At 42.5% G+C, this 24,885-nt stretch overlaps 1 protein-coding gene across 3 annotated transcripts in view; it reads right to left on the bottom strand.

Moving 5' to 3' along the window:
- The window catches only part of Adcy8 (adenylate cyclase 8), a 229,597-nt gene that overhangs the window by 128,320 nt on the left and 76,392 nt on the right, over positions 1 to 24,885 (bottom strand). For all 3 annotated transcript variants that reach the window (XM_004656171.3, XM_045143768.1, XM_012948266.2), the window contains exon 3: positions 2,033 to 2,163. In XM_004656171.3, the coding sequence (XP_004656228.1) occupies positions 2,033 to 2,163 (131 nt within the window). The remainder of the gene's footprint in view (positions 1 to 2,032; positions 2,164 to 24,885) is intronic.

Raw genomic sequence — 24,885 nt, 5'->3', positions numbered from 1 at the left:
AATTATTTATTTTCAAAATATCCATCCAATTTCTGTTCTCCTTGAACTTGCTTGTCATCAAGCCACCCTGTGAGGTGAAACAATGTGGAAAACCAGTGTCATTGGTATACACCAACGCCCAGCCTTCACTCAGGACTATCCTCTGTGTACACTGAGGCCCAGATTTCACTCAAGGCTATCTCTGTATACACCAAGGCCCAGCCTTCACTCAGGCACATTCTTTTGTCCAGGGTTCACGGTTTTCTTTCCCACTTGGTTGAACACATCTCAGACAGGGCCAGACAGGGTAACCTCTTCCAGAATGGCTTCTCTTTCCTCCCTACACTCCCACCCCAGGTTTGCCTCTTCTTATTTCCAATCATGATTTTTTTGCAGATTAAAAATAAAGTCCTACACTGTGTTGAATAATAGGTATTATGGTCCTACAAATGGTATTGACGAGCTCCTATATTCTATGGAACTAATTTCTGTCTGGGTACATCTCTTACTGGAGTATTTTTTTTTTTTAAATGAAGGACTACCAGGCAAACTTAAGCATCCAAAGCAGGGGTGTTGTATTGCTGCTGAAAGACTGGGTCAGAATTGTACTGTTTGCTGGGCATTGCATTGTAATGTGTGTCCCGCATACCAGGTGCAGAAAGTCTACATGTGCTTCTAGCAGTTGCTGTTCCCTCCACTAGAGATGGGAGCTAAAAGTGTTTGCCATTTACAGAGTTCATCTTGTTGTGGGCTTTTACCCCGTGTTTGGGAAATATTATAAGTGGTGGGAGGAAAATGTAAGTCCACTGTGTAAACCAAATATATTAGATACTTCCTTCCCTGGCGTGTGTGGGAAGTGAACAGGCTCATCCAATTGGACACCTTTGCCTTGGGCTTTAACTTGAGACTCAAACATGGTGGAGGAGCAGAAAATGGGGTGAGTCGAAGGTTGCAGTATCCTGTGGCCGAAGGGGTCCCTGTGCTGGGGGCACTCTGGATTGGAACAGCAGCTGGTCTGCTCCAAAACAGTGGCGGTGGCTTCTGACTGGCTTAGTGTCTGCTGTGATTGGGGCTATTTGGCTCTATGGCCACTTGTTTCATTCCCGCTCACTTCCCCAGCTTGCTCTTCTACTCTTCCCTAGGCAATTTGTGAGTTGCCATCCTCTCTGTGCATTTTTTTTTTAACTCAGACAGGGCTAGATTGCTAGAAACATGCCTCAAATAACCTACAATATGGTTAATGTGTTATTAGATGCTTAAACCTAAATTTTTGTGCATACATATCTTCACTCATGCAGTCTACAGAAAGCGTTTCAAGGTGGCTGCTCAAACATCATTTTTTTTTTAAATAAAGAAAGATCTTGAAATTCAAGGAAGTGAATTGGTGAAGACACTCTGAGGAGTGAAAATTATGATCTAAAAGCTGGACTTTATCACTATGTATTCTACCCTTTGACTCTCAGTATATACCATGTGTACTGTAGTCATGGGCACAAAGAAGACACAGACAGATGTGAGACTATACAGGTAGATGAACAGATGGGTGGAGTTTGAGTGCATGGATAGATGGGTGAGTGAATGGGAGGCTGGATAGATGGGTGGGTGACTTATGGGTGGATGGGAACATGGCCAAGAATGTGTTTTTAAAGGAAAGGAAGTTGTAGTCCCTTTTTATATTGATTTAAAGACACTTAGGAGGGATATATGGAGGAGATGTGAGTGATTATAGCTGAAGTCTCCAGATTGCATTTTGGATTATTTTTTCCATCATAGTCTGAGTGGATCGTGGATTGAAAATATAGAAAGTGTACTGTAGGGGATTCACACAGTAAATCAACCAGCAAGCATAATCAAATGCTCTGACATTCTTCTCCAGCTTCGTGTCGGAAATGTACACTTCTCAGATGAGCTACCGCTAGTTAATAGATTAATCAGGTGGATGGAGACATGTACCGACATCCGGGCCGGCAGCACGCCCCGCAGTGTGATGAGAGTGCAGGGCACGCGTGGATCACACACCTTACGGAGACGCACTGCGGGCCGCATTTCTCACCTGACGTTCTCGTAGCGGTGGATGTAGATGCGGTGGAACTGATGCTGCAGGTGCTCATCCTCCACGTTGGTCATGTCATTGATCATTTCCAGGACCACGAACCGGGGGAGCACTGACAGCACAAGCCGCTCCTGGAAGAAGCAACAAGAGGGACAGACTTGTTAAGCTGGTTAGTGAGTCCCTGCTGGGTGGGTATGGTGATTGGAAGGTTAAAAAAAAAAAAATGCTCCCATAACCCCAGGTGTTCATAATTAAGCCTCCTGTTTGGTCTCCAGCTGGTGGAGCCTTTGGGAGGTAGAGACGTGCTAGAGGAGGCGCTGCTGGTGGTAAACCTTGGCGTTGACTAGTGAAGCTCACTGGATGTCCAGAGCTAACTCACTCGCACTGCTTCCTCCCTGCTACCTGGTGTATGAAGACATGAGCTACTTGCTGTGCTTTCTCCCAAAACTTCCTTTTGATTGGGAGTTTTGTCCCAGCAATAAGAAGAAGACTGTTACAGTAGATTTAGGTAGGTATAGTAGCCATGAGCCTCTAAGGTCGATTTCTATAGGTCTTGCTAGTGTAATATTATTCTGTAAGCACGACCAATGTATCTGTTGAGTAATTGTTAATTGCCAGGTAGGGGACTGAGTGTTGGGTATGCTATATGAATTAAATGGGTGTGACTCCACTGTGGTGGAGCATGAATTCTCTAGTGGGAAAAAGTGCACTGAATATTAGCCACTAAGATGCATCTGCTCACATTACTAAGATGCAATAAGCGACGTGGAAGACTAAAACCCAAGGAAAGAGTAAGATTGTTGATGGAATGATTTGAACCAGGGATGATAAATATCCTTCTTTGGAGGTGAGCTGAGAGTTGAGTGTTTGTCATGAGCCAGTCCCCCCATAGAATGGGGAGAACCCCAGCTGGAGGAAAGAGCAAGTGCAAATGTCCTTGGGCAGAAAAGAGAAATATTGTAACTAGAGGGTGGTGGACAGGGGACAGGTAGCAAACAGTGAGGAGGGATGTAGGGATAGATCTTGAAGCATGGATGCTTGCATTTAATTCCAATTAAAAGTAGAAGTCATTAAGTCATACTAAGCAGAAGAGTGACGTAAACTGATGGACAGTTTAAGCTATCGTTCTGACTGTGGCTTGGAGAATGAATTGTGAGGCCAAGGATAGTGAAGAAACCAGTTGGGGAAGTTCCTGCAGTGGCTCTGGTCAAAGACGTGCTGGAGAGAAGATCCATGGGACCAGTACCTGGTGGGATGGCAGGAGCGAGCCACTGCAGTGGCTGAGTTCTAAGTTGTGTTGATGGGAAGAGTTTGCCAAGGGTATGGAACAAGGAGAGAAACAAGGTTTACAAAGTACTGTTAGAGATTTGAAGAACTGAGACAACAGCCTGGAAGCGAGGCTTTCAAGCCTGCCATGATCATATTCTTTTGTGATGACTTACAGAAAAAAAAAAAAGAACTGAGTCTGGGGCTCAATCAGTAAAGTGTTTGCTCCACATGCATGAAGGCCTTAGTTTGATCCCCAGGACTCACTTAAAAATGATGGGAGTAGGGCTGGAGAGATGGCTTAGCAGTTAAGGTGCTTGCTTGCAAAGCCTGAGAATTCGTCTTTGACTCGCCAGGTCCCAGGTAAGCCAGACGTACAATGTGATGCAAGCACGAAAGTTTGCACCTGCGCAAAAGACAATGCGCACATCTGAGCTTGATTAGAGTGGCTGGAGAACCTGGAATGCCAATTCTCTATCTCTCTGATAAAAAATCCTGGGTGCAGTAGGACCCCTGGTGCTCAGGAGAATACAGTCAGAGACATGCAGATCACTGGGGCTTGATGACCAGTCAGTCTAGCCTGCTTAGTAAGTTCTAGGCCAGTGAGGAACTCTGTATGAAAGCAAAGGTGGACAGTGCTTTAAACCATACCCAAGGTTGTCTAGCCTACACACACATCCCCAAACAAGTCTGGCTTCTGGCATATGGCTTTCTGAAGGGTTGAGCTGAGTTTTAAACATCCAATGTAATTACAATTTTTCATATCTTGTGGTTATATATATATTTTTAGGCATTGTCAGCATTCATTCTATCACATTTCTCACACAAGTCTGAAAATAAACAAGCAGAACCCATTTTCATTTAATGGCAAAGCTGAATCTGAGAGTGATGTAATGACTTGCACAGCCTGAGCTGCCTGGATCCACTCTTGATCCTCTTATTCCCTTCCTGGATTCCTGGTAAGACCCTGAGCTTTGCGTCTCATAGAAATCATTGGATCCCGCCCCGTGTCTTAGGAAAAGCGCAGCAGTACAGGAGATAAGTCACCTCTTTATGATTAATTCTTTATGACAGGAAGTGATGATACTTCATGAGGTTGCTATGAGCATCCAATGAAGTAAAATGGGCAAGGATCTGTCATTATCCCCTCTTTCTCCTCTATTTAATTCTACCTCTCATGCAAAGGGTTTTTTATTAATGAAGTGTCCAGTGAGTGGTGTATTATGATCCTTTACTGTCTCTTGAAAACTTCCCCATGATGAAACTGAGAGATGTGTTTTTTGCAAAAGCTCCTATATCCTCCTATATCAGGTCTTTCTCATGATCATTTGTGCTATTTGCCAACTTCTCAGGCACTTGTAACCATGTTCTCATTTTTGTCCCTGGTTGGGAGTAAGGGCTAATGGTGGCTCTGTGGAGCCCTGGTGCTCTGGGGTGGTGTGTTTAATTAAGATGCCATCTGTCGTACTTGGGAAAGCCTGGGTAAGTAAGGCAATGGAACTAGAGTAGAAGATTCACACACTCTGGAGACACTGATGCCAGTTTATAAAAATGTTCAGGTAGGAACTATGCTTTCACTAGAGTTGTAATTGGGGAGGATGTCTACGAACCAGTGACTAGAAGAGGGAAGGTTTACATAAGGAGGAGGCACAGCAAATATAAATATAAATATATATAATATAAATATAATATAATAATATGATATAAATATAAATAATATAAATATATAAATATAAATATATATAAATATATAATATATAATATAAATATATAAATATAAATATACAGTATAAATATAAAATAATACAATATAATATAAATATAAATATATAAATATAAAAATATAAATATAAAATAAAAAATGTAAATATAAAAATATAAAATATAAATATAAAAAATATAAATATAAATATAAAAAATATAAATATAAATATAAAAAATATAAATATACTGACCATAAAATGGGGAAGGGATGGAACCTTAAGAGAGGCACATTGAAGGTACTATTTCCCTGACACCATTAAGAACTTTGTTCCTGCAATCTCAACCCATGCCATGATCAGGACAGTCTCCCATGCCTTCTACTCCTGTTAGTGACCATTCAGCAAAATGGCCAGGGGCCACACAGACCCACGGAATTGGATTTTAGGGAACAGGACCAAGGAGTTCACGTGTTTAAGGTTCTTACATTGTTTGGAATAACCACACAGGACTGAGGACTTCTAGCCTACAACTCTGAACCAAGCATTATTAGGCACAAGACTATGTTTAGACTTTGCTATAGTTTTTGCAGGATGGTATTTGCAGAAGAGATCAAAAACATGCCTTTAGCAAAGTGATCACCAAGCTTCTAAGTAGCAGGGGATTCAAACCAAATTGTTGGCTTCCAAACAGCACTCTTTCTCTCTACCAGCTCTATTTCCTACAAAATGTATTCTAATCCCCCATCACCCAGTCCTTAAGAAACTTTAAAAATAACTTCTAATGAGGGCAGCAGGTGGACATTCCTGTGACAGGGTATTCCAGGATGCAATGGGGTCCTGGAGATGAAGGGAAAGCAGACGAGTGGTTTCTGAAGGACAGTCGTTGATGGATGGATGAGCTTTCAAATAGTCCTTTTCTCAGTTTTAGGGACCAAATCCAGGGCTTTGAATTTGCTAGGCAAGTGATCTACCACTGATCTCAGTCCCCAACACCTCAGATTTTTTCACTAGTTATCATATCCACCCAATAAATTTTTATTGAGAATATCCAAATGCTATCTCAGTTGTAGGCATAGAAGAAAGATGGGAATAAATTAGGCAGGTCCTAGAGGGAGGTTTTATAGACAGGGCTGGAGAGGGTGCCTGATGGCATGTCTGGATTGTGCCCTTACTAGCCATCATTTATGTGTCTCTGAGAGTACTCACTGAAGGCCAGACAGTGAGATAGGAAGTTTGTTTTAAATGTTTTTATTTTTATTTATTTATTTGAGAGAGAGAGAGAATGGGTGCACCAGAATTTCCAGCTACTGCAAATGAACTCCAGATGCATGGACCACCTTGTGAATCTGGGTTTCATGGGTACTGGGGAATCAAATCCAGGTCCTTTGGCTTTGCAGGCAAGTGCCTTAACCGCTAAGCCATCTCTGCAGCCCAAGAGAAGAAGTTTTATACTATAGCAGACAGCCTCAGGTCACTGAGATGAACTTCCAGGCCATGCACAGTTTTGGAGGAAGGGATACATATTTATTGAAGCTGACAGACCCAGGGGAAGTCCCATAATAACATAAGAAACTGGCCTGTTTTCATAGGTCCAAGGAGAGAGAGAGAGAGAGAGAGTGTGTGTGTGGGGGGGAGACCACAAGCCAAATCCCAAAAGCCACACCACAAACAAGCATACTTCAGGAACTCCAGGTATAGGTGTACAGGACATAGCCATATTTTAAATTTAGGTACGAAATAAATCATGACCTTGAAAAGTAGGTTTTCTTTTTTAGTTAACTCTTTTTCAAAAAAGTTTGTATTTTATCATAGTGATTTTCTAGGCATCTTTTCTATTTTTTACTGTAAAGCAGTGGGGCCATCTTTTTTTTCAAGATTGCTGATGTGTTTGACAGTAGCAGCTTTAGTAACCTAAAACCAGTTTCAGTGTTCGTAAATTTAACTCATTTAAGATTTTCTTAACTTAAAATCTTAAATCCCTCAGTCCAATATTTTTAGCCAAGCAATCAGTCCATTTGATCAAATTTAAGTTTGATCAAACTCTCTGGTCATGGGCAGAAGGACACAGTTAGCCTTATGCCAATAATCCTGTTTTAGCAAAGTTTTTTTGTTGTTTGTTTTTCCCCTGAGAACATTTAGAAGCCATGCTAGAGAGATTGCTTAGTGGTTAAGATGCTTGCTTATGAAGCCTAAGGACCCATGTTTGACTCTCCAGATCCCACATAAACCAGATGCACAAAGTAGAGGTAAGTGTAAGTAAGGTTGCACATGCCCACTAGGTGCTTATTTGTAAAGCCATATGGCCCAGGTTTGATTCCCCAGTACCCAAGTAAAGCCAGCTACACAGAATGGTGCATGCATCTGGAGTTCATTTGCAGTAGCAGGAGGCCCTCCTGGAGTGCCTGTCATCTCTTTCCCTCACTCTCTCTCTGCTTGTAAATAAATCAGTAATATTTTTTAAAAGCTCCTCCAATGCCTACTTCTCTCATGTAGAAAATCCAATTACCACTGAAGTTAGAAGTACATGGCATTTCTATAGTTAAAAATGCGTCACTTGGGACTCAATGATTGCTGAGTTGAACCTGAATACAAATGAATGCCACCAATCAAGCAGAATAGAGCAGCTAAAATCAATGACAATATGCAGATGATGCCTGTAAGATATGATACTGGATATTCTTCAAATTAAAAGCAGCTTTTAAAATAAAAAACTATTTTACCATCAACGAGAGAAGTATGCAAGAGCCTTCACACCTCCCAGAATAGCTGACAGAACCTCGTGACTGCTGGGAGAGGGGAGTCGGGTCCTCAGAGGTGCGGCCACTGCTGTGTTGCCCTCTCCCTTGTCAATAACCGCCCGCCCTGAGCCCCGAGCAAGCTGTGCCAGCTCAATGAAGCGTGCCAGTTGATGGTGATTGATGCAAGGGTGTGAATGGGAAGGGTAGGGGAATAGGAGAGGGCAGTTGGGGGAAATAAGATGAAACTATGTTACATACATCTGAAAATGGCAAAAATGGAGTAATCAATAAAAAATTAAAATGCTATAGAAGGAATGATTCCTTCTGTTGTATTCCTTGGATGGAACTCAACTGCTTTGGCAACATGGAGATTTAACATTAGATTTTTTTTTTCTTTTTTCTTTTTTTTTTTTTTTTGAGGTAGGTTCTCACTCTAGCCCAGGCGGACCTGGAATTCACTATGGAGTCTCACGGTAGCCTTGAACTCATGGTAATCCTCCTACCTCTGCCTTCCGAGTGCTGGGGTTAAAGGCATGTGCCACCATGCCCAGCAACATTAAGATCTTTTTATGTGAATAAATACTTTTTTTTTGCTCTTGTTTTTCAAGGTAGGCTCTTGCTCTAGTCCAGGCTTACCTGGAATTCACTATGTAGTCTCAGGGTGATACTGAATCATGGCAATCTTCCTACCTTCCCAAGTTCTGGGATTAAAGGCATGTGCCACTATACCCGGCTGTTAAGAAATTCTTAATAATGAATAAAGAAATAAAGAAATGCCTCAGAAGCAGATTATTAAAAGGATTTTGCACATTAGCAGTGGTGCTATTATAAATGACACAAATTATTGACATGAAAAGAGACCTACAATGCATTGCTGAAAATAATGTATACTGTATGCCTGTCTTGGTTCAGATGTGACTTGCCACCTAGTTGCATGTTTGTCTAGAAGGACATTCACTGAGATGTAAACAACAGCTGTATCTTGGGGCCATTCATTACCTGATACTGTTTTATCCTTTCTTAAGATGGTTTCTTACTATGATTACGTATTTCCTAATTTAAAATGTATTTTATTTGATTTGATATATAGAGAGACAAAGAGAAAGACAGAGTATGGGCACACCAGGGCTTCTTTCTACAGTAAACAAATTCCATGTACATGTTTCATATTGTGCATCTGGCTTTATCAGTACTGAGGACTTGAGCCCAGGACTCTAAGCACTACAAGCAAGTGCCTTAACTGCTGAGCCATCTGCCCAGCCTTATATTTCCTAATTATTTATTTCTTTCATGTGTGTGTGTTTGTGTGTGTGCATGCACACACACACACATTAGGGTGTATAGTTGCTGCTCACAAATGCCTGTTAGGGTTAATGTGGGTTGCTGGGGTGTTGAACCAAGGCAGGCCAGCTTTGACAGCAAGTACTTTTAACTGCTGAGACATTTCCCCTTTCCCTGTTTCCTAATTATTAATTATTAAGCACACATTTTATCCAGAAAACACAAAGTTATCTTGTAATTATAACAAACAAATAAGTAAAAGCAACTGGCCTGCAGTTAAATGCTTTGAACCTGACAGTTGGGTCTTCGGGTGAGATAACCCGCCTGTGCCCCTTCCTCTGACTGGCCCTTGTCTTCCCAGACCCACCGCATGCACTGTCAGGCCCTATCAGGCTGGGCAGCGAGGCAGTCCTGCGTTATCTATGGCCAGCGGCCCACAGAATAATCAGTGTGTTGAGTTCAGGTCACCTTGCTGCAGCGTGTGCTGTTGTAATTTCTGTCTCAGATGCACTTTCCCCCTTACTTCCTGTGGTTAGCATGTGGAATCATGTTCTTGAAACTTTAGGACAAATCTAATTTCCTTGGTGAAAGGGATTACTCACTTCTTCCCATGTCTCCCTCTGTGTGGATCTTTCTCACAGCATTTCTCTCACCTGGTGCCACTCTGTTTATGGGCCACTCTGAGAACTGAGCTTTGAGTTCATTTGTCTATCTCCCAGGTCTACACAGAATGCTTTGCATGAAGAGATTTGCATAAATGCACATGTAATGAATGGGCAAACAAACTGCTGGTCAGAACATGAAATGCTGGAGTGGTTCAAATGGGCTGCACAGAACACTAAGCAAGCAGCTATCACCAGTGGTGCAGAGGATTGCCAATCCCCAGAGGCAAGGGTTCTCCTTTCTGGGCTCTCAAGTCCCGTGGTGCTGGCGAGAAGCAGCTCCAGGCCTGGTTTGGAAGCTCCCCCAGTATGTTTGGAGTCCAGGCTGCATTGCTCCTGGGGTTCGCTGCGTGGAGGCGCCTTCTGAAAGCTCCCAAAGGGAGCCAGCGGGTCAGTGTCCTCCTATCAGGGTGTCACACGACAGAAGGAAACACTTTATGAAGAAGCATCATCCATCGGGACACCCAGGACTCTCGGTGAAGACAGAAAGGTGTGAGCAGATCTGTTTGTGCATAAGTGACTGACTTACAAGCATGTGCATGCTGAAAACAGCGAATCCCAATGTATAAGTGATTGTAGCTAAAGGAATAAATGAAGATGATATTGCACTCACTTTTTTTGAGGCTGTTACCTTAAGGTCACTTTCTCATGAAGACACTCCCGCCCCATTACATCCATATCAAAACACTTTCCCGCACACTTCATGCCCAACTTATGTCTTTCTCCAGTCTAATTCCCTCTTACTCCTGGCCAAGAGTAGAAAGAAGGATGATACTTCCTTAAGAAGCCCCTTCACGTTCATGACTATGGATGCCCACAAGTCTCTGTCCAGCTTCCACTGAGTCTCACCTGTCCTTCAGGGCTCTTCTCTAAAGTCATTTAGTTCCCATCCTTCAGGAGATCTAGGCACTTTTTCCTGTAGGGCAGACACTCCTGCCCTTCACCTTCCAACCCCGCCCCCCATGTTCATCACATTGCTTGGTTGTTTATTATCCTGATACAACAACAGTGCTTTGAAGACAAGACAGCGTCTTCTTTGGTCACTTTAAGATCCTTAGTAACTTCCTCAGTTCTTGAAAAAGAAGTAGCCTTTTGCTCATCCTTCCACAGAGAGGCAATAGGAGGGATGGAAATCAACAAAAACATACTGGATTTGAAACTTCCATAAATTAAAAAAAATGCAAAGTAAATAAATATCTCCTGAAGCAACTCATCAGAACTGCCTCTGTAAATACTCTGGAAGGCAAAGGCTGTGCCCAGCTCATGAATATATCCCCTACAGTGGCCAGTACTGTGCCTGACATAGAATGTTCAGGAAATATTTGTTTAAATGCATCTTTAAGTGACAATACTCATTCATGCTTTCATGAGAGATTTTGAAAATAACATTTTATAGAAAAGTTCTTCAAGCACCCAGGAGGCCATTCTCCTGCCGTTTGTGCTTCTGGCAACTGTCCTAGGTCCTTCCTCTGTAAAACATTTTCTACATGGCAAAAGGAATTTGCTTGGAGTCTGTTTATGAAAGCCCGCTTTCAACACTTTCGTTTCCCTTGGATTCGTTCACTGCCTGAAAACATCATCTGAAAGGAAACAGGGAAGTTTGTGAAACCTCCCTGCTCCTGCTGAGGTCCAATACATGCTATTCTGGCTTTGGAGATAAGAAATACAAGAATCTCTCTGGGAGCCAGACTGTGGCCCTGGGTGGCGTCTTGTGCTCTCATTGACCACCTCTTTTCCTCACTGGGTTTTTCTGTTTGCATGAAAAGAGACCCTGAGCAGATTTAGTCTATCAAATAGCTGGCTCCTTTCTGGATTCACCCTCATATCATATAACATCCTCTATTCACGTCATCAAAATGATTTCGTCGGAGGGCTTCGATTGTTACAGTGCATGGAAGGGCTCACTACATGAAAACAATGAGGTATTCAGGCTCACCTCTTTAAATTGAGAACTCTAATCCATGAACACGCTTCAATTCAATCATAATCTCTCCTCACTACCAGTTTTTGTCCCCCCTCCCACTCCATCCTATGGAATCCCCTTCTCTTTCCAAGCAATCCTTCTTTTTTGATGTCTCGTTTATTTTGCTGACCTCCGTCTTTATTTATTCAAATGGGAAAATGGGAAGAGAGAGGGAGCAAGGCAGCCAGATGACCACGGGGCAGGCAGCGCTTCCTGGTTTACTTGTAGTTGCAGAGTATCTCAGTGATTTCAGGAATCCCTCACCACTCCCAGATGCTCACAAACCCTGACATTTCTCCCTGGCCTCCCTCACTTCAGGCAGAGTAGCATGAACTTCAGCCAGGGTCCAAGCACCGTGAGATACTTGTTCTGGGCTTGGAGGCAATATCAGATTTTTATTGATCACACACTGTGTAGGATGCCACTTCTTTCACATCTAGTGTTGAACTAAAATCTCTTGTTCATTCGAGTTGCTAATTTCATCATATTTTGCATGTGAAGATCCTTAGAATCAGAGTTTATCAAGTAATCCAAAGTCACGCATGTGAAACTAGCACTGTGGCTCTAGCCTCTAATAGGAACCCCTCGGAGGCTGCAGTAGAAGGATAGCAGCAAATTTGTGGCCGATGGTGTTGCTAAGCAGTGCTGAGGTCAGTCCATGGTAAAACCTCCCTAGGAATATGCACAGATAATCAGGGATGGAGAGCAGGGTAGTTCTATCACAGGCAGATGAGGTGACACTATTAAGGAGGAAAAGAAGGCTACTATGTAAATATTCAGGGGCTGGAGAGGTGGCTTTGTGGTTAAGGCACTTGCCAGCAAAGCCAAAGGACCCAGGTTCGATTCTCCAGGACCCACACAAGCCAGATGCACAAGGTGGCACATGCATCTGGTATTTGTTTGCAGTGGCTGGAAGTCCCTGGCATATCCATTCTGTCTCTCTCCCTCAAATAAATAAAAACAAAATATTTTTTAAAAATGAATATCCAGATCCAGATGACCAGGAGGAGAACTGGTTGTTCTGTCTTAAATAAGGATGTGCGTGGCACTGGCCTACGGCTCCCCATCTTATATTTTAATCCATGTGGTTCCCTCACCAGAGTCATGTGACCCTTTGATGAGCCCAAGTCTGAACCTAGGATGCCTCTGCTGAAGGACTGTCACCTCTGTGAAGGTCCTGGTGTACCCACCTCCTTCTGGTTCCAATGAAACTGTACCACCAGCTGAAACAGCTCCTTTGCCACCTTAGTGTGCATCGTCTCTGCTTGACCAGTATCTGACTTGTTGGATGAACACATTTTCATTAGTACTTTCATATCACAGCTAAGCAGGCCATTGCTGGGTGAATGGTCTCTGAGTGGTAGGAAGCTCTCTAAATGACTATAACTTGGATTATTTCTTTTTAAAAAATTTATTTATTCATTTACTTATTTATTTGAGAGAGCAAGAGAAAAAGGGAGAGAAAGAGAGAGAGAGAGAGGGAGAGAAAGAGAAAGGGAAAGAGAGAATGGGCATGCCAGGGCCTCTAGCCACTGCAAATGAACTCTAGATGCATGCACCACCTGTGTATCTGGCTTATGTGGATCTTGGGGGAATTGAACTAAGGTCCTTTGGATTTACAGGCAAATGCCTTAACCACCAAGCCATCTCTCCAGCCCAGATTATTTCTTTAGACCCAAGCTGACCATGAAACATAGACCATGAGTTTTATCTGGTACTGTACTTACTCAATTTAATTAAATATTAAATTAAAAAATATTAAAGAAGTGGGGGGAAAAAGAGATGTTAGTAGGAAACTGGTGTGTGTGGGGGGGTAGTTTGGGTGTACAGGTATGGAAGCAAGTCCCAGAAAAGTGAGGGAGTGGTGAAGTAGGAATGTCTAAAATGACAGCCACTGGAAGGAAGAGAGGAATGAAAACTAAACCTGTCATCAGACCAAACAAGTATGGAGTTCTGACAGGAGGGAAGCAAATAGAAGGCCTGGGGTAGTGGGGACGTCTGCACAGGTGCCTAGGTGACACAGCACAGCAGTCATATGCCAGCCCAAAGCCCGGCTGCTACTTTGAACTCTAGCCCTGTCCCTTTCCAGCTGACTAGGGACACCTGCTTTTTACGTCACAGCGTCCTCATCTGTGAATTGGCAATGATAATGATTGCATTTATGTCACACAGTTGGTGTGCAGCTCACAGAGCTAATGGTTGTAAGAGAATTAGATGGTATGTAGCATCTTGCAACCGAAGCCCGGATGTTTGCTAAATTCACTGGCGAGCATGCTCTATTTCAAACACTAAGAACTCTAATTGTGCACTGGTGTTAAAGCTAGTGTGTGTTTAGAGGAAGCATACTGGGAAATACAAGGGGAACGAGTGGACATCAGATGTGGAGAGGCAATTGTGTTACTCAGTGAAAAAAACTCCAGTGACACTTTTAATTAAAAAAAATTAGGATGAAAGTTGTCAATATCTTGACTCAGAAACTTAATTTTATGTTTTAATTTCAAGGGTTGTTACAGTTTTTTTTTTCTTTTTAACCAAGGGCCAATTCTGAAAGCTACATGTAAGCACAGTGTGCAGACATTGCTGCTTTTCCAGCTCTTGAAAGCATAATCTAGGTTCACCTCAGACAGACTCAGCAGGGAACTGCAAGACTACACATCACCCTGCCTACTTGGTGGTCATTTAAGTCCCCAGAGCCTTCACTTCTTCTCAGACATTCCACATATGAAGAGTTTTGGAGTAAGCAAGCTTGGGCTGAATTCTAAGATTTCTTTATGAATGTGGTAACTCATCTAGTTTCTTGGAGCCTCCTTTTCTTCATCTGTAGAATGGCAATGACCGTTTCTGCCTACCTGTATTGTTTAGACTAAGGTCACAGCTCCTTTTACTGACCCTAGAGCATAGTAGGTGCTTAGTAAACACCAGTGGTCACCAGATGTGTTTTCTCAGTAGCCCATTCACAGGCAAGCCATGGCCTCAGTTACGCTAGTCTAGATTCCACAGAGAGGAGTGCAGTTTAAAGGGGACAGCACACAATTTACTTTCAGGGCTCTTTATTTCTTTTAACCTTTCCAAGGAGTCTTTACTGTTCATTTTTTCAGCATTTTCCAGATTTACTACTCTGGAAACCTGGAAAAGAAGGTCTTTCCTCATTCATTCTTTTTGTTCAGTCATAGTTAATCTCATTGTGAGCCAAGAGACCTCACTCAGCAGCATTGCAGACCAAGGCCACACCTTGACCAGCCTGATTGATCTGAGTGACCTTAGGCCAGCTCCCGACCCTCAACCCTCACAAGCCAAGCTGCACTCCCTTCATTTGCAAGTTGACAATGGGGGCAGCTTCCTCCGGGGAATATCGTCAGAATGTAGTGAGGGGTGTTTGTTACCACACAGAGCAGCAAGGGCATACCATGGGGGGTGGGGAGTGGAGAGGGAGTTAGTGTGGGAGACTGGGAGTCGGGGAGACAGTCATCATCTGTAAAGAATTTAAAATAATTACAGAAAGACTTAAAGATGGTCTGTGTTTATCGTCCTCAGGCATTGGTGGCTTTGAAAAGAGAAGAAATATTCCTCTTCACTGGGTTCCTGCCGCCCGGCCCGGCCCTGCTCCTCAGTGTCCCAGCATTAGCTCTTCAGTGATCTGTGATCTGGGTGGAGGGTAGAGCCATGGTAGCCTGTCCTCAAGGTCTCGGTATAAAATAGTAGAAGACCAATGTGAAACAAATGAGGGCACCTGTGGGGAGGGGCAATCAAAAGATAACCAAAGGCGGTGTAATGCCAGGACAAAATGCTGCACCGTCCTCAAAGGGAATTAGTCAAATGTGAGAAATAAGGAGAAAATTTACTGATCCTGGGAAAACATTAGGTTCTGAATTCACTGCTAAGCAGCTCCTCTGGGGAAAATCTTTCTTAAAGCATTTCTCAGGGTTGAAGACTTCAAAGTCTTTTTAGAGATTGCTCAAAGGTATTTTTATACAAGTTTTGTCACTTTTCTCAGACTTGAAAACACTTAGCTGCTAAAAGGAAGGTAAGGGGGTTTTAGTGTCAGCTTCGCTGGTACCCAGACATCTGGTTAAACATCTTTCGTGATGCTTCTGCAAAGGTGTTTGTGGGTGAAGTTAACATTTAAATGGATAGACTTTGAGTAATGCAGGTAGTTTTCCAGAAAGTAAGTGGCCCTCATCTGATCAGGCCAGAATGAGGTAAAAGATTGACTTCCTCCCAAATAGAAGAGCATTCATAGCTAAGGACTTTGGGTCCAAACTGCCAGGAGAGAGCTTTCTCCTGGTCTGCCCTCTGAAGGTGTCAGAGACAGAACTGCAGATTTAATCTGTGTCAGCCTCCATGATCGTATAATTGCATCGTAAGCCAAATGCTTAGCATAAATTCTCTCACCATGTAAATTCTGTTTCTCTTTCTGCTTCCTTTCTCTTTGAGGCAGACAGACAGATATGTGTATCCCATAAATTTTGTCTCTGCTGAATCCTAAAACACCTAGTAAGATTAATCTCACTGTTACTGTTGTTACAGTCAATGCCATCATTTTCAACTACACTCTAGTCAGTGTTGTGCATAGATCTTTTCCAACTATATGCTGGGCCACAGGGATATTCCAAGCACAAGCATAGGTTATAACCAGGGTGTTTAATACTTGGCATGGCCAGAGCCCCCAAGACAGTCACTTCTTGCTATGAACAGCATCCTTAGGTAGCCCTAGTCAAATATTAATTTTTCTTATGCAGGTGGAAAAAGTTAGAAACCATTTGCTGCTTTAACATCAGCTCAAACTCTCCCAATAGATATGAAAGTGAGGCTCAGACAAGCTCAGAGACTTGTCCAATGTCACATACAAGTGAATGGTAGAGGCAGAGTTTTAATAGGGTAATTTTCTCTGAAGCCTTTGGTTTAGATAGTCATCAAGCCTGTAGAAGTCAGGATTGACATCTACGCTGAGATCTATGATGACTGAAGCTAGCTAGGTCTTCGCCATGCTAGGCAATTACTTCTTTTACTTTATTTATTTATTTTTAATTTTGAGACAGAGTCTCACTTAGTTTCCCAGACTGGTCTTGAACTCACTCTGGAATCCAGGCTAGCCTTGAACTTGTGATCTTTCTACCTCAATCTCTCAAATATTTAAGACTACAGGTTTGCACCATCAGACTCTATAATTCCTCTTAATTTTGGATCTGAATATATTTACTTGAGTTTTGTTTATTAAATATAATTCCCAGATCCCCACTACAGAAACAATGACTCGTTTGTGAGTTTCAAAGTAGTCCCTTGCTCAGTGACTCATATTTGTTCTGTTTAATCTTTCTAAATCTATGCAGACTTCCAAAGCTAGTTTAGATGCATTCTCCTTATGTTGTGGTGGTTTCTCCAGTTGCAATTTACCAACTATGGTGGAAAGCCGTTGCAGGGTTGAGCATGCTGAGTACTTCTTGTTTTGCCAGGCTGCTCTTAATCGTGACCAGATCATGACTTATAGGGAAGCAAGAATGGAAGGGGACAGCTAAATTATGGTCAAGAAGTGACAGAGGCTTGTAGAATGGTGGCAGTGCAGGAAAGCAGAAGGATTTTAGATCTGTCTCGGACTCGGTGTCACAGATTACATAAAAGAGATGGGGGGCTGGGGGATGGCTTAGCTATTCAGGCACACGCCTACAAAGCCTAAGGACCCAGGTTTGAGTCTCTAGGTCCCACGTAAGACAGATGCACATGGTGGCACATGCATCTGGAGTTCATTCGCAGTGACTAGAGGCCCTGGCACACCCATGTTCTCTCTCTCTAATAAATGAGTAAATAAAAATAGACCTTAAAAAACAAACAGATGCAAGGAAGAAAAGCATTCTGAATGATTTATGTGAAGGTTTGGTATTTAGAAAGGTATTAATAACTCTTAGCTGTTGGTGTTATGATTAACATTCCCTGCAAAGTCAAAGTGGAGTGTATGTTGCGCTTACCACAAACCTGATGTGCTGTAGAAACTCAGTGCCTAACACTCCTTCCTGTGTTGCTGTGACAGAAGTGGGATTGTCATGCTACTCACAGCATGTAGGTAATAAACTATTGGTTACATACTGTTAGAGTTAACTTTCTTACTGCTGGGACCAAACAACTGGCCATAAGCAGCTTATGGAAGGAGAGCGTTTATTTTGAATTGCAGTTCTGAGGATGTTTCCTTATGTCAGAACAGACAGCCAGGGTGTCACATCTTGTCAAAGCAGCAGGAAAGAAGCATCCAGGGTGACCCAACACTAACAAAGGGCTGGACTAATGAACCTCCAGGTCCCTACTCAGTGACACATCAAGGTTCCACCTTCCAAAGGCTTCGCCAGCTGGGGGCTAAGTAGGAGTCTCAATCACGCACACGTGAGGTTAAGGTGGGAGAGCATTTTACATTCAAACCACCACATACACTTAGCCATCACCTTACGCTGGTTTCTCTGGATTCCATTATTAAGAAGTACAAGCATAGCTGGCCATTGTGGCACACGCCTAGCACTTCCCAGCACTCAGGAAGCAGAGGTAGGAGGATTGCCATGAGTTCAAGGCCACCCTGAGACTACATAGTGAATTTCAGGTCAGCCTGGACTAGAGTGAGACATTACCTTGAAAACCTCCCCCCTCCCCACAAAAAAAAAAGAAAAAAGAAGTACAAGTATTACCTCCAGGTAGTAGAAATGTGATGGGTCTCTTCAACAGAGTTCTGTGTGGCTTAGACAGACACTGGGAATTATGAGAGGTAAGGAGAATGCCAAAGAACCTATACATCATTGCAGAAGGCACAGGTCTGGCTTTCTCCTTCTCATCCTCCTGTGATGATAATACTAAGGAGGACGGCAGTACACACTTATTCAAATCATCATTCCTCAAGGTTTTGAAGCTTACCCTCAAAATGGTATAATTTACTAAAGAAAAAGGTATGATCCTTCACAATCAATCATGGAGTCATGGAACAAAAAAGGTTAAGACAACCCAGATGATCCCTTGAACCCAAGAAAGTGGTGCTTTTAAGTCTAGCCTTACAAAATTTGAGGCAAATATGTATAGATATCTGAGAATGGTGAAATTGGTGATGGATGGTGGGAGATTAAGACAACCCAAGTCCAATGAGTGCATGTATTCCAAGTCAGGGAAGGCTGCTGGAAAGAGGTGATCCTGGAGCTGAGGTTGAGAGAATGAGCAGGGTTTAGCTATGAGGATAGCTAAGAGGGAAGAAATTGGGAGTGAAACTGTGTCCCAGAGATGCTGTATTCTGCAACTACATACAGAGTTGGATGGAGGCCAGGTCATCATGGTGTTTGTGAATTAAGCTGGGGAATGTTAACTTTTTCCACTGAAGGACTGTTTTCTAGTTTGTGTTAAAGTATAATTTGTATCAGGAAGAAAGTGCATATCCAATAGCTATGCAGCTCCACGAATTTTCACAAAGTAAACACTCATAAAGAAGACCTGAGAGTAGAGCAACTCAGCATCCCCAAAACCCCTTACTCCCCTGTCAATTCACTGTTTCCTTAAGGAGGAGCAGGTGCCTTATTTTCAGGTGCTAAAGAGAGCGGAGAAGTTATGCAGTCATCACCAACAACACTGCCCCATGTATCAGGCTGTATATAGTAGTCATCTCATATACTTACAGCATTGCGGTGCATAAGTTATTGCCAGTGCCTCACAGATGTGCAAGTAGAGAGGTTAGGTCACTGATCCAGGGGCCAGAGGAAGTAACAAATAACACTCAGATTTGACCCAGGTGTCTATCCATTTGTGAATTGTAAGCAGCTGACCTCGTGCTAGGGAGGTTGACTTAGAGGCCGTTGCTTTCTTTGGTGCAAGGGATCTCCTGGGTTTTCTATGACTACCTGACTGATTGTGTAGGATCACATCTACTCATTCATGGTTCTGATGAAATGCTATCCAATGTCATTCTCCACACTGCGGAGGGCAGTGTGTAAGCCTCACCTGTTTGCAATGTGCTTGTTGTCTGGTTGGCCAAAGGACTGAGAATAGTTGAAGTAAATACGAGTGTCAGCACAAAGTCCTACATGACTATGCATATTCCAGAGATGCCAAGATATCCAGGCGTGGTGGCGCACGCCTTTAATCCCAGCACTCAGGAGGCAGAGGTAGGAGGATCACCATGAGTTTGAGGCCACCCTGAGACTCCATAGTGAATTCCAGGTCAACCTGGGCTAGAGTGAGACCCTACCTCGAAAAACCAAAAGAAAAACAACAACAAAAAAACCCCCAAAGATTCCAGGGTAATAGATGTGAAAACTGAAACATAACTCTTTGATTTTTTGGGAGTCAGGATTTCTAGCACCATATTTTTTTCTGTGTAAGTTTCATGTGACAGAATCATATTCCTTTTTGTGCCTCTTTCTCTCATATCTAGGAGAAATGGGTCACTTGTGGGACCGTGTGATGCTTGACTTTTCTGCACCATCATGGAAGGCAGTCATCCACCACTTCTCATCAAGAATCCTCCAGGACACTGTCAGTTCCAGCTGCTTACACTCTCTGCTCTTCTGGCTTTGCTGTCGTTACCCAGGTGGCTTTGTTTTGAGCTGCTTTTACTGTCATTTACCTTTCCAGCGCCTTTCCTAATTCTATTTCTTCTATTCATCCTTAAATGTGGGGGAGTCCGAGAGTTCAGTGCTGCAGCCCTTGTCCTTCCGTATCTATATTCCCCTTCCTCAATTGCCTGCTCTAGGAAAATGACATGTGATGTTAACCTGTTCCAGGGATTGTATTTCTATCTTAACTTCTATTCTGGGCTCTAAGATCATGTAACAAACAGCCATCCTAACAGCTCTGAGAGGTTAAATAACAAGCAATCTAAATCAACAAGACCAAAAGGCAGGGTTTGGCCTCATTTCCCTTCATTATCCTTCTGAGCATCATCTTTTAATTACTTGCATCTTTCTGCTCCTGCACACAGTCAGCTTGCCCCATCATACAGCCATCGCACCAGGCCTTTCTTCTGCTTGGGATGTCTTCCCTCTGTTCCTTGTGTAGTTTCTCCATTTCGTTTACCTTCATCTCAGTTTAGAGCCACATTCCAGGTTCTCTGTCATTTCAGCAGCTTCTATCTTCATTCTTTCATCTTTCTGTCTTTCTCTGTGTGTGTGTGTATGTGGTGTGCACACATTTTCTTAGGTTGGGGCACATGTGTGTGCACATGCATTTAGAGGCTAGAGGTTAATGTTGGCTGTCCTTTCTTCTATGGCTCTCCACTATATTATTTGAGATAGGATATTTCACTGGATCTGGAGCTTGCTCATTCAGCTTGACTAGCTTACTAGTGGTCAAACTAAGGATTCTCTTCCTCTGTTTTCTCAGCATTGGGATTTCAGGTGCATGCCACTAGCCTTGTATTTATTTATACATGGCTGTTTGAGAGTGAACCAGGTCCTTTTGCTTGCATTGCAAGCATATTACCCAATGTGCCATGTCATCAGCACTATGTTTGTTTTTGAAATCATCTTACACCACTTCCCACATGTTCAGACTGGCTCATTTGTTAATTCATTTATTTTTTGTTTTTAGCTGCTCCTGTCTTCCTTTAAGTCCATGAGAAGAGTTTTCTTCCAGTGGTATGCTTGATATTTTAAGCAATGTCTAATACATATTATTTTCTCAATAGTTAAATGATTGATTTTCTTTGAAATATTAACAGAGATTGAAATAGGGCTATGCTGGGTGGAATGGAGGGGTTTAAGTAAGCAACAGATAGATAAGCATAGACTAGTTAAGAGCACATAATATTTATGGAAAGACTGGCAAGCCTCAGTAGATTCAAGTGGCACTGAAAGAGAGTCTGGGGTCCCTGGGGATAAATGCTGGCAAAGAGTGGAGCTACATGGTCTGAAATGTCTATTGACTGGACTGTTCAATTACATAGAACAACAATTTATTCCACACTTCAGGAGAACAGAGGTTGCAGTGCATGCAGGTCCATGCAAGCAAAAACATGTCCACAGCCTGTTATCATCTCCCACCATGTGGGTTTTGTCAAATCTTTGTGTTCCAGTGGCCAACAATGCTGGGATCAATTTGCAATAATCACATAAACACACACACAGACACACAATGAAACTGATCAAATCATAGACTGTTGTGATTCATTTGTCTTGTCAGAAAAAAATACCAATTTACAAGGCACTAATAATGAATTCAGAAATAAGACATCAATAATATTAAAAAGGCCTGAAGCATTTCTCAGGAATTACTTTCTGAACTTTAAAAATGACACATTTCTTTAGTTGTTGGTGGAACCAATGCTTTTTTTACATTTTTCCCAGCGGCCAGTTTGTATTTGCAGATCTGTTTTACAGTCAGTGTGAAAGTGCTTTGTTCATTTTAACTTAAAAAATTAGGGTGGACATTAGAAAACTATAGGTAAAATGCCTAGTATATTTACCATCCAGGTCTTCAGGCTACCTGGAAGAAGGAATCAGTTTGTTCTGGGGTATGACAGCAGGTTTCAATTTATTTTATAGTGGAGCAAACTTGCTTTAGCATAAATTTTTCCTCTAAAATGTGAGCTATACTGAGCATCCCATAGGGTGTTCCGAGCAGTCACGACAAGCTGAGTGATGGCATGAAGTGGGGATGTGGTACGTCCTGATTGCTTCTGTCTCTCTTCTTTCCCATTCTCTACTTTCATGCATTAAATGGTTATTATTAACCAGAAAACGGTACTATTATTCCGTTTCAGGGGCTGGAGAGATGGCTTAGTGGTTAAGCACTTGCCTGTGAAGCCTAAGGACCATGGTTCAAGCTCGATTCCCCAGGACCTACGTAACCCCGATGTACAAGGGTGCACAACATGTCTGGAGTTCATTTGCAGTGGCTGGAGGTACTGACATGCTCACTCATGCTCTCTCTCTCTCTGTCACTCTCAAATAAATAAGTAACAATAAAAATAAACAAAAATTATAAAGTATTCTGTTTCATTTCTATCTTTATGGATAATCACAACATACTCTCTCCGTATGAACATGTAGATGGGGCAAGTGGTTTTGTCATTCAGTATCTTGTAGAGCTTTTGGGTAGGGAATTATAGCCAACCCGTGCTTACTGGATGTTGCAGAGTTCTTGAAAACATGCAAACAACTCTGCTTAAGAAATGAATGACTCCAATATGTATTCATGGCTTGGCCACATTACAGACACCACACACACTCCATACCACTAGTACATTCTTGTCAAAAGAAAAAAAAAAAGAGGGGGTGGAGAGATGGCTTAGAGGTTCAGGCACTTGCCTGCAAAACCAAAGGACCCAGGTTCAATTACCTCGGATCCATGTAAGCCAGATGCACAAGGGGGTGCACACATCTGGAGTATATTTGCAGTGGCTGGAAGCCCTGGCATGCCTATTCTCTCTCTCTCTTTTTTTTCTCTCTCTCTCCTGGCCTACTTCTCACTCTCAAATAAATAAATAAAAATAAATATTCAAAAAGAAAAAAAAATGAAAAAAGAACTAGGTCAAAGTAGAAACCATCAGGCTCAAAGATTATGCACATAAGTGATCTGTGGATATTATTTTTGAGATACAAGCCTTTTTGAAGGAAGTAGTCAACCAAATTGATTATTGTTAGGAAAGGTCACAGGTACCCTTCCTGAAGTAAAGAGGTGGAAACGCCCATCATTGCATCTCCCATGGTCCGCTCAGCTCTGGATGCCATTTGGGTTTGGGGGTAGATGCACTCCTGCAAGGCAGAGGTGTGGATGTTAGAAGAAAGTCGTGTTTCAGCTTCTTCTGCTTTGGTCAGCTCTCGTAGTGTTTATGATGAGTTCTGGCAGCTATTCCAGAGTTGGCCAGCTGTCCACATTTGGTTGGGACAGCTTTAGAGGGCAACATAACCATAGAACTAGTGGTTGTAACAATGGTGGTTTGCTGACCACTGACCTTCACTACAAACAGAAAGCTAGTTCACAAGGTCTAGAAGAGGAACACCAATCTCCTCATGTAGAATCTTATCTACCTCCAAAGCCACTGGACAAAAGAGTGCCATCTTCGTGTTTTGTGATGGCAGAGGTGAGAGGAGCAGGAAGAAAGACACTTTAAAATTTCATCAGTATTCTGAAAAATCCTTTCTAAAATTCATCAGAACCTCACAAATTATGTATGCCCTGGAAGTCCTTCTGATTATGTATTTGCAAATGTCACACCACACATCTTTCCACCATTCCATTACATACCCAAAGAGCATGCATATTTGACTCTATTTGACTATTCGATTCAATTTCCCTCAATAAATAATAATCATGCCTGATATGAACCAGGCTCTGAGTGTACTGCGGGGTGCCGGTTTCAGCTCTGGCCCTGAGAAGCACACAGCCTATAATGAATGCAGGAGCAGAAACAATCAACCACCAGGAACGTCCACTCTAGAAGCCAGAGCCCCGTATTCTAGAGACATGCACTGGGATTAAGTACCATAGAAGACAAGAAGGGTTAGCTAATGGCACTAGTCTTCATGTCAGTCCCATCACTGACATTTATTTCAAATATACCTTACAGTGACTCTGCAAAGTGGGCTGGAATATTCCAAGTCAGCAAGTAGGATATGTGAGGCACATAAAGGTATATCCATGTACCCAAATCTGTACAGCTACTGTGATACAATGGTGGGACTCAAAAGCAGATCTGTATGACCATGCTGCCTACATAGCAAATATGTCACCTAGTCACACAGCTAAGATTCTCTCACAAATAAGCTTTTCCAATGAAACTCTAATAGTTTTTCATGGGTTATTGATTATTTCCCTTAATAATGAGAAATTCCTTTCATATATCACAACCCTTTAAATATGTGCTAGAATTGGTGTGGGGGACAGGAGTGATGTTACACAAGCCACCAGTATGCTGAAAGGCCACATATCGAGGGTGCCTGCAAATGCTGACATAGACAAGACCTCTCTATGGCCAGGTTTTCTTCCCTGAAGCGTATCTGGTCGTACAAGCCAAACACACCAACTTTCACACTGACATCGATGTCTCAGGATATCGTGTTATTTGTCAGATGAGGGCTTTGGTGCAGATGGTGTGGTAGGGCAGAGGATCTTCTGTCTGCTCTAAGGAAGCAACAGCCTGTTTCAGGTCTTGTGAGTCTTTAGTAAGTGCAGGATCAACAGCTATGACATCAATGTCTGTTAACTTGCTGCAACTCTTCAGAAGGCCTGGAAGTTTCTTTCCAGTGAAGGATTTTGAAGCTTGGCCTTCATCTGCTAGTAA

The sequence above is a fragment of the Jaculus jaculus genome, chromosome 2 (assembly GCF_020740685.1).
Source record: "Jaculus jaculus isolate mJacJac1 chromosome 2, mJacJac1.mat.Y.cur, whole genome shotgun sequence".
Classification (NCBI taxonomy): Eukaryota; Metazoa; Chordata; class Mammalia; order Rodentia; family Dipodidae; genus Jaculus; species Jaculus jaculus.
Note: the sequence above shows the minus strand (reverse complement) of the source record. Positions and strands in the feature narration are given on the sequence as shown.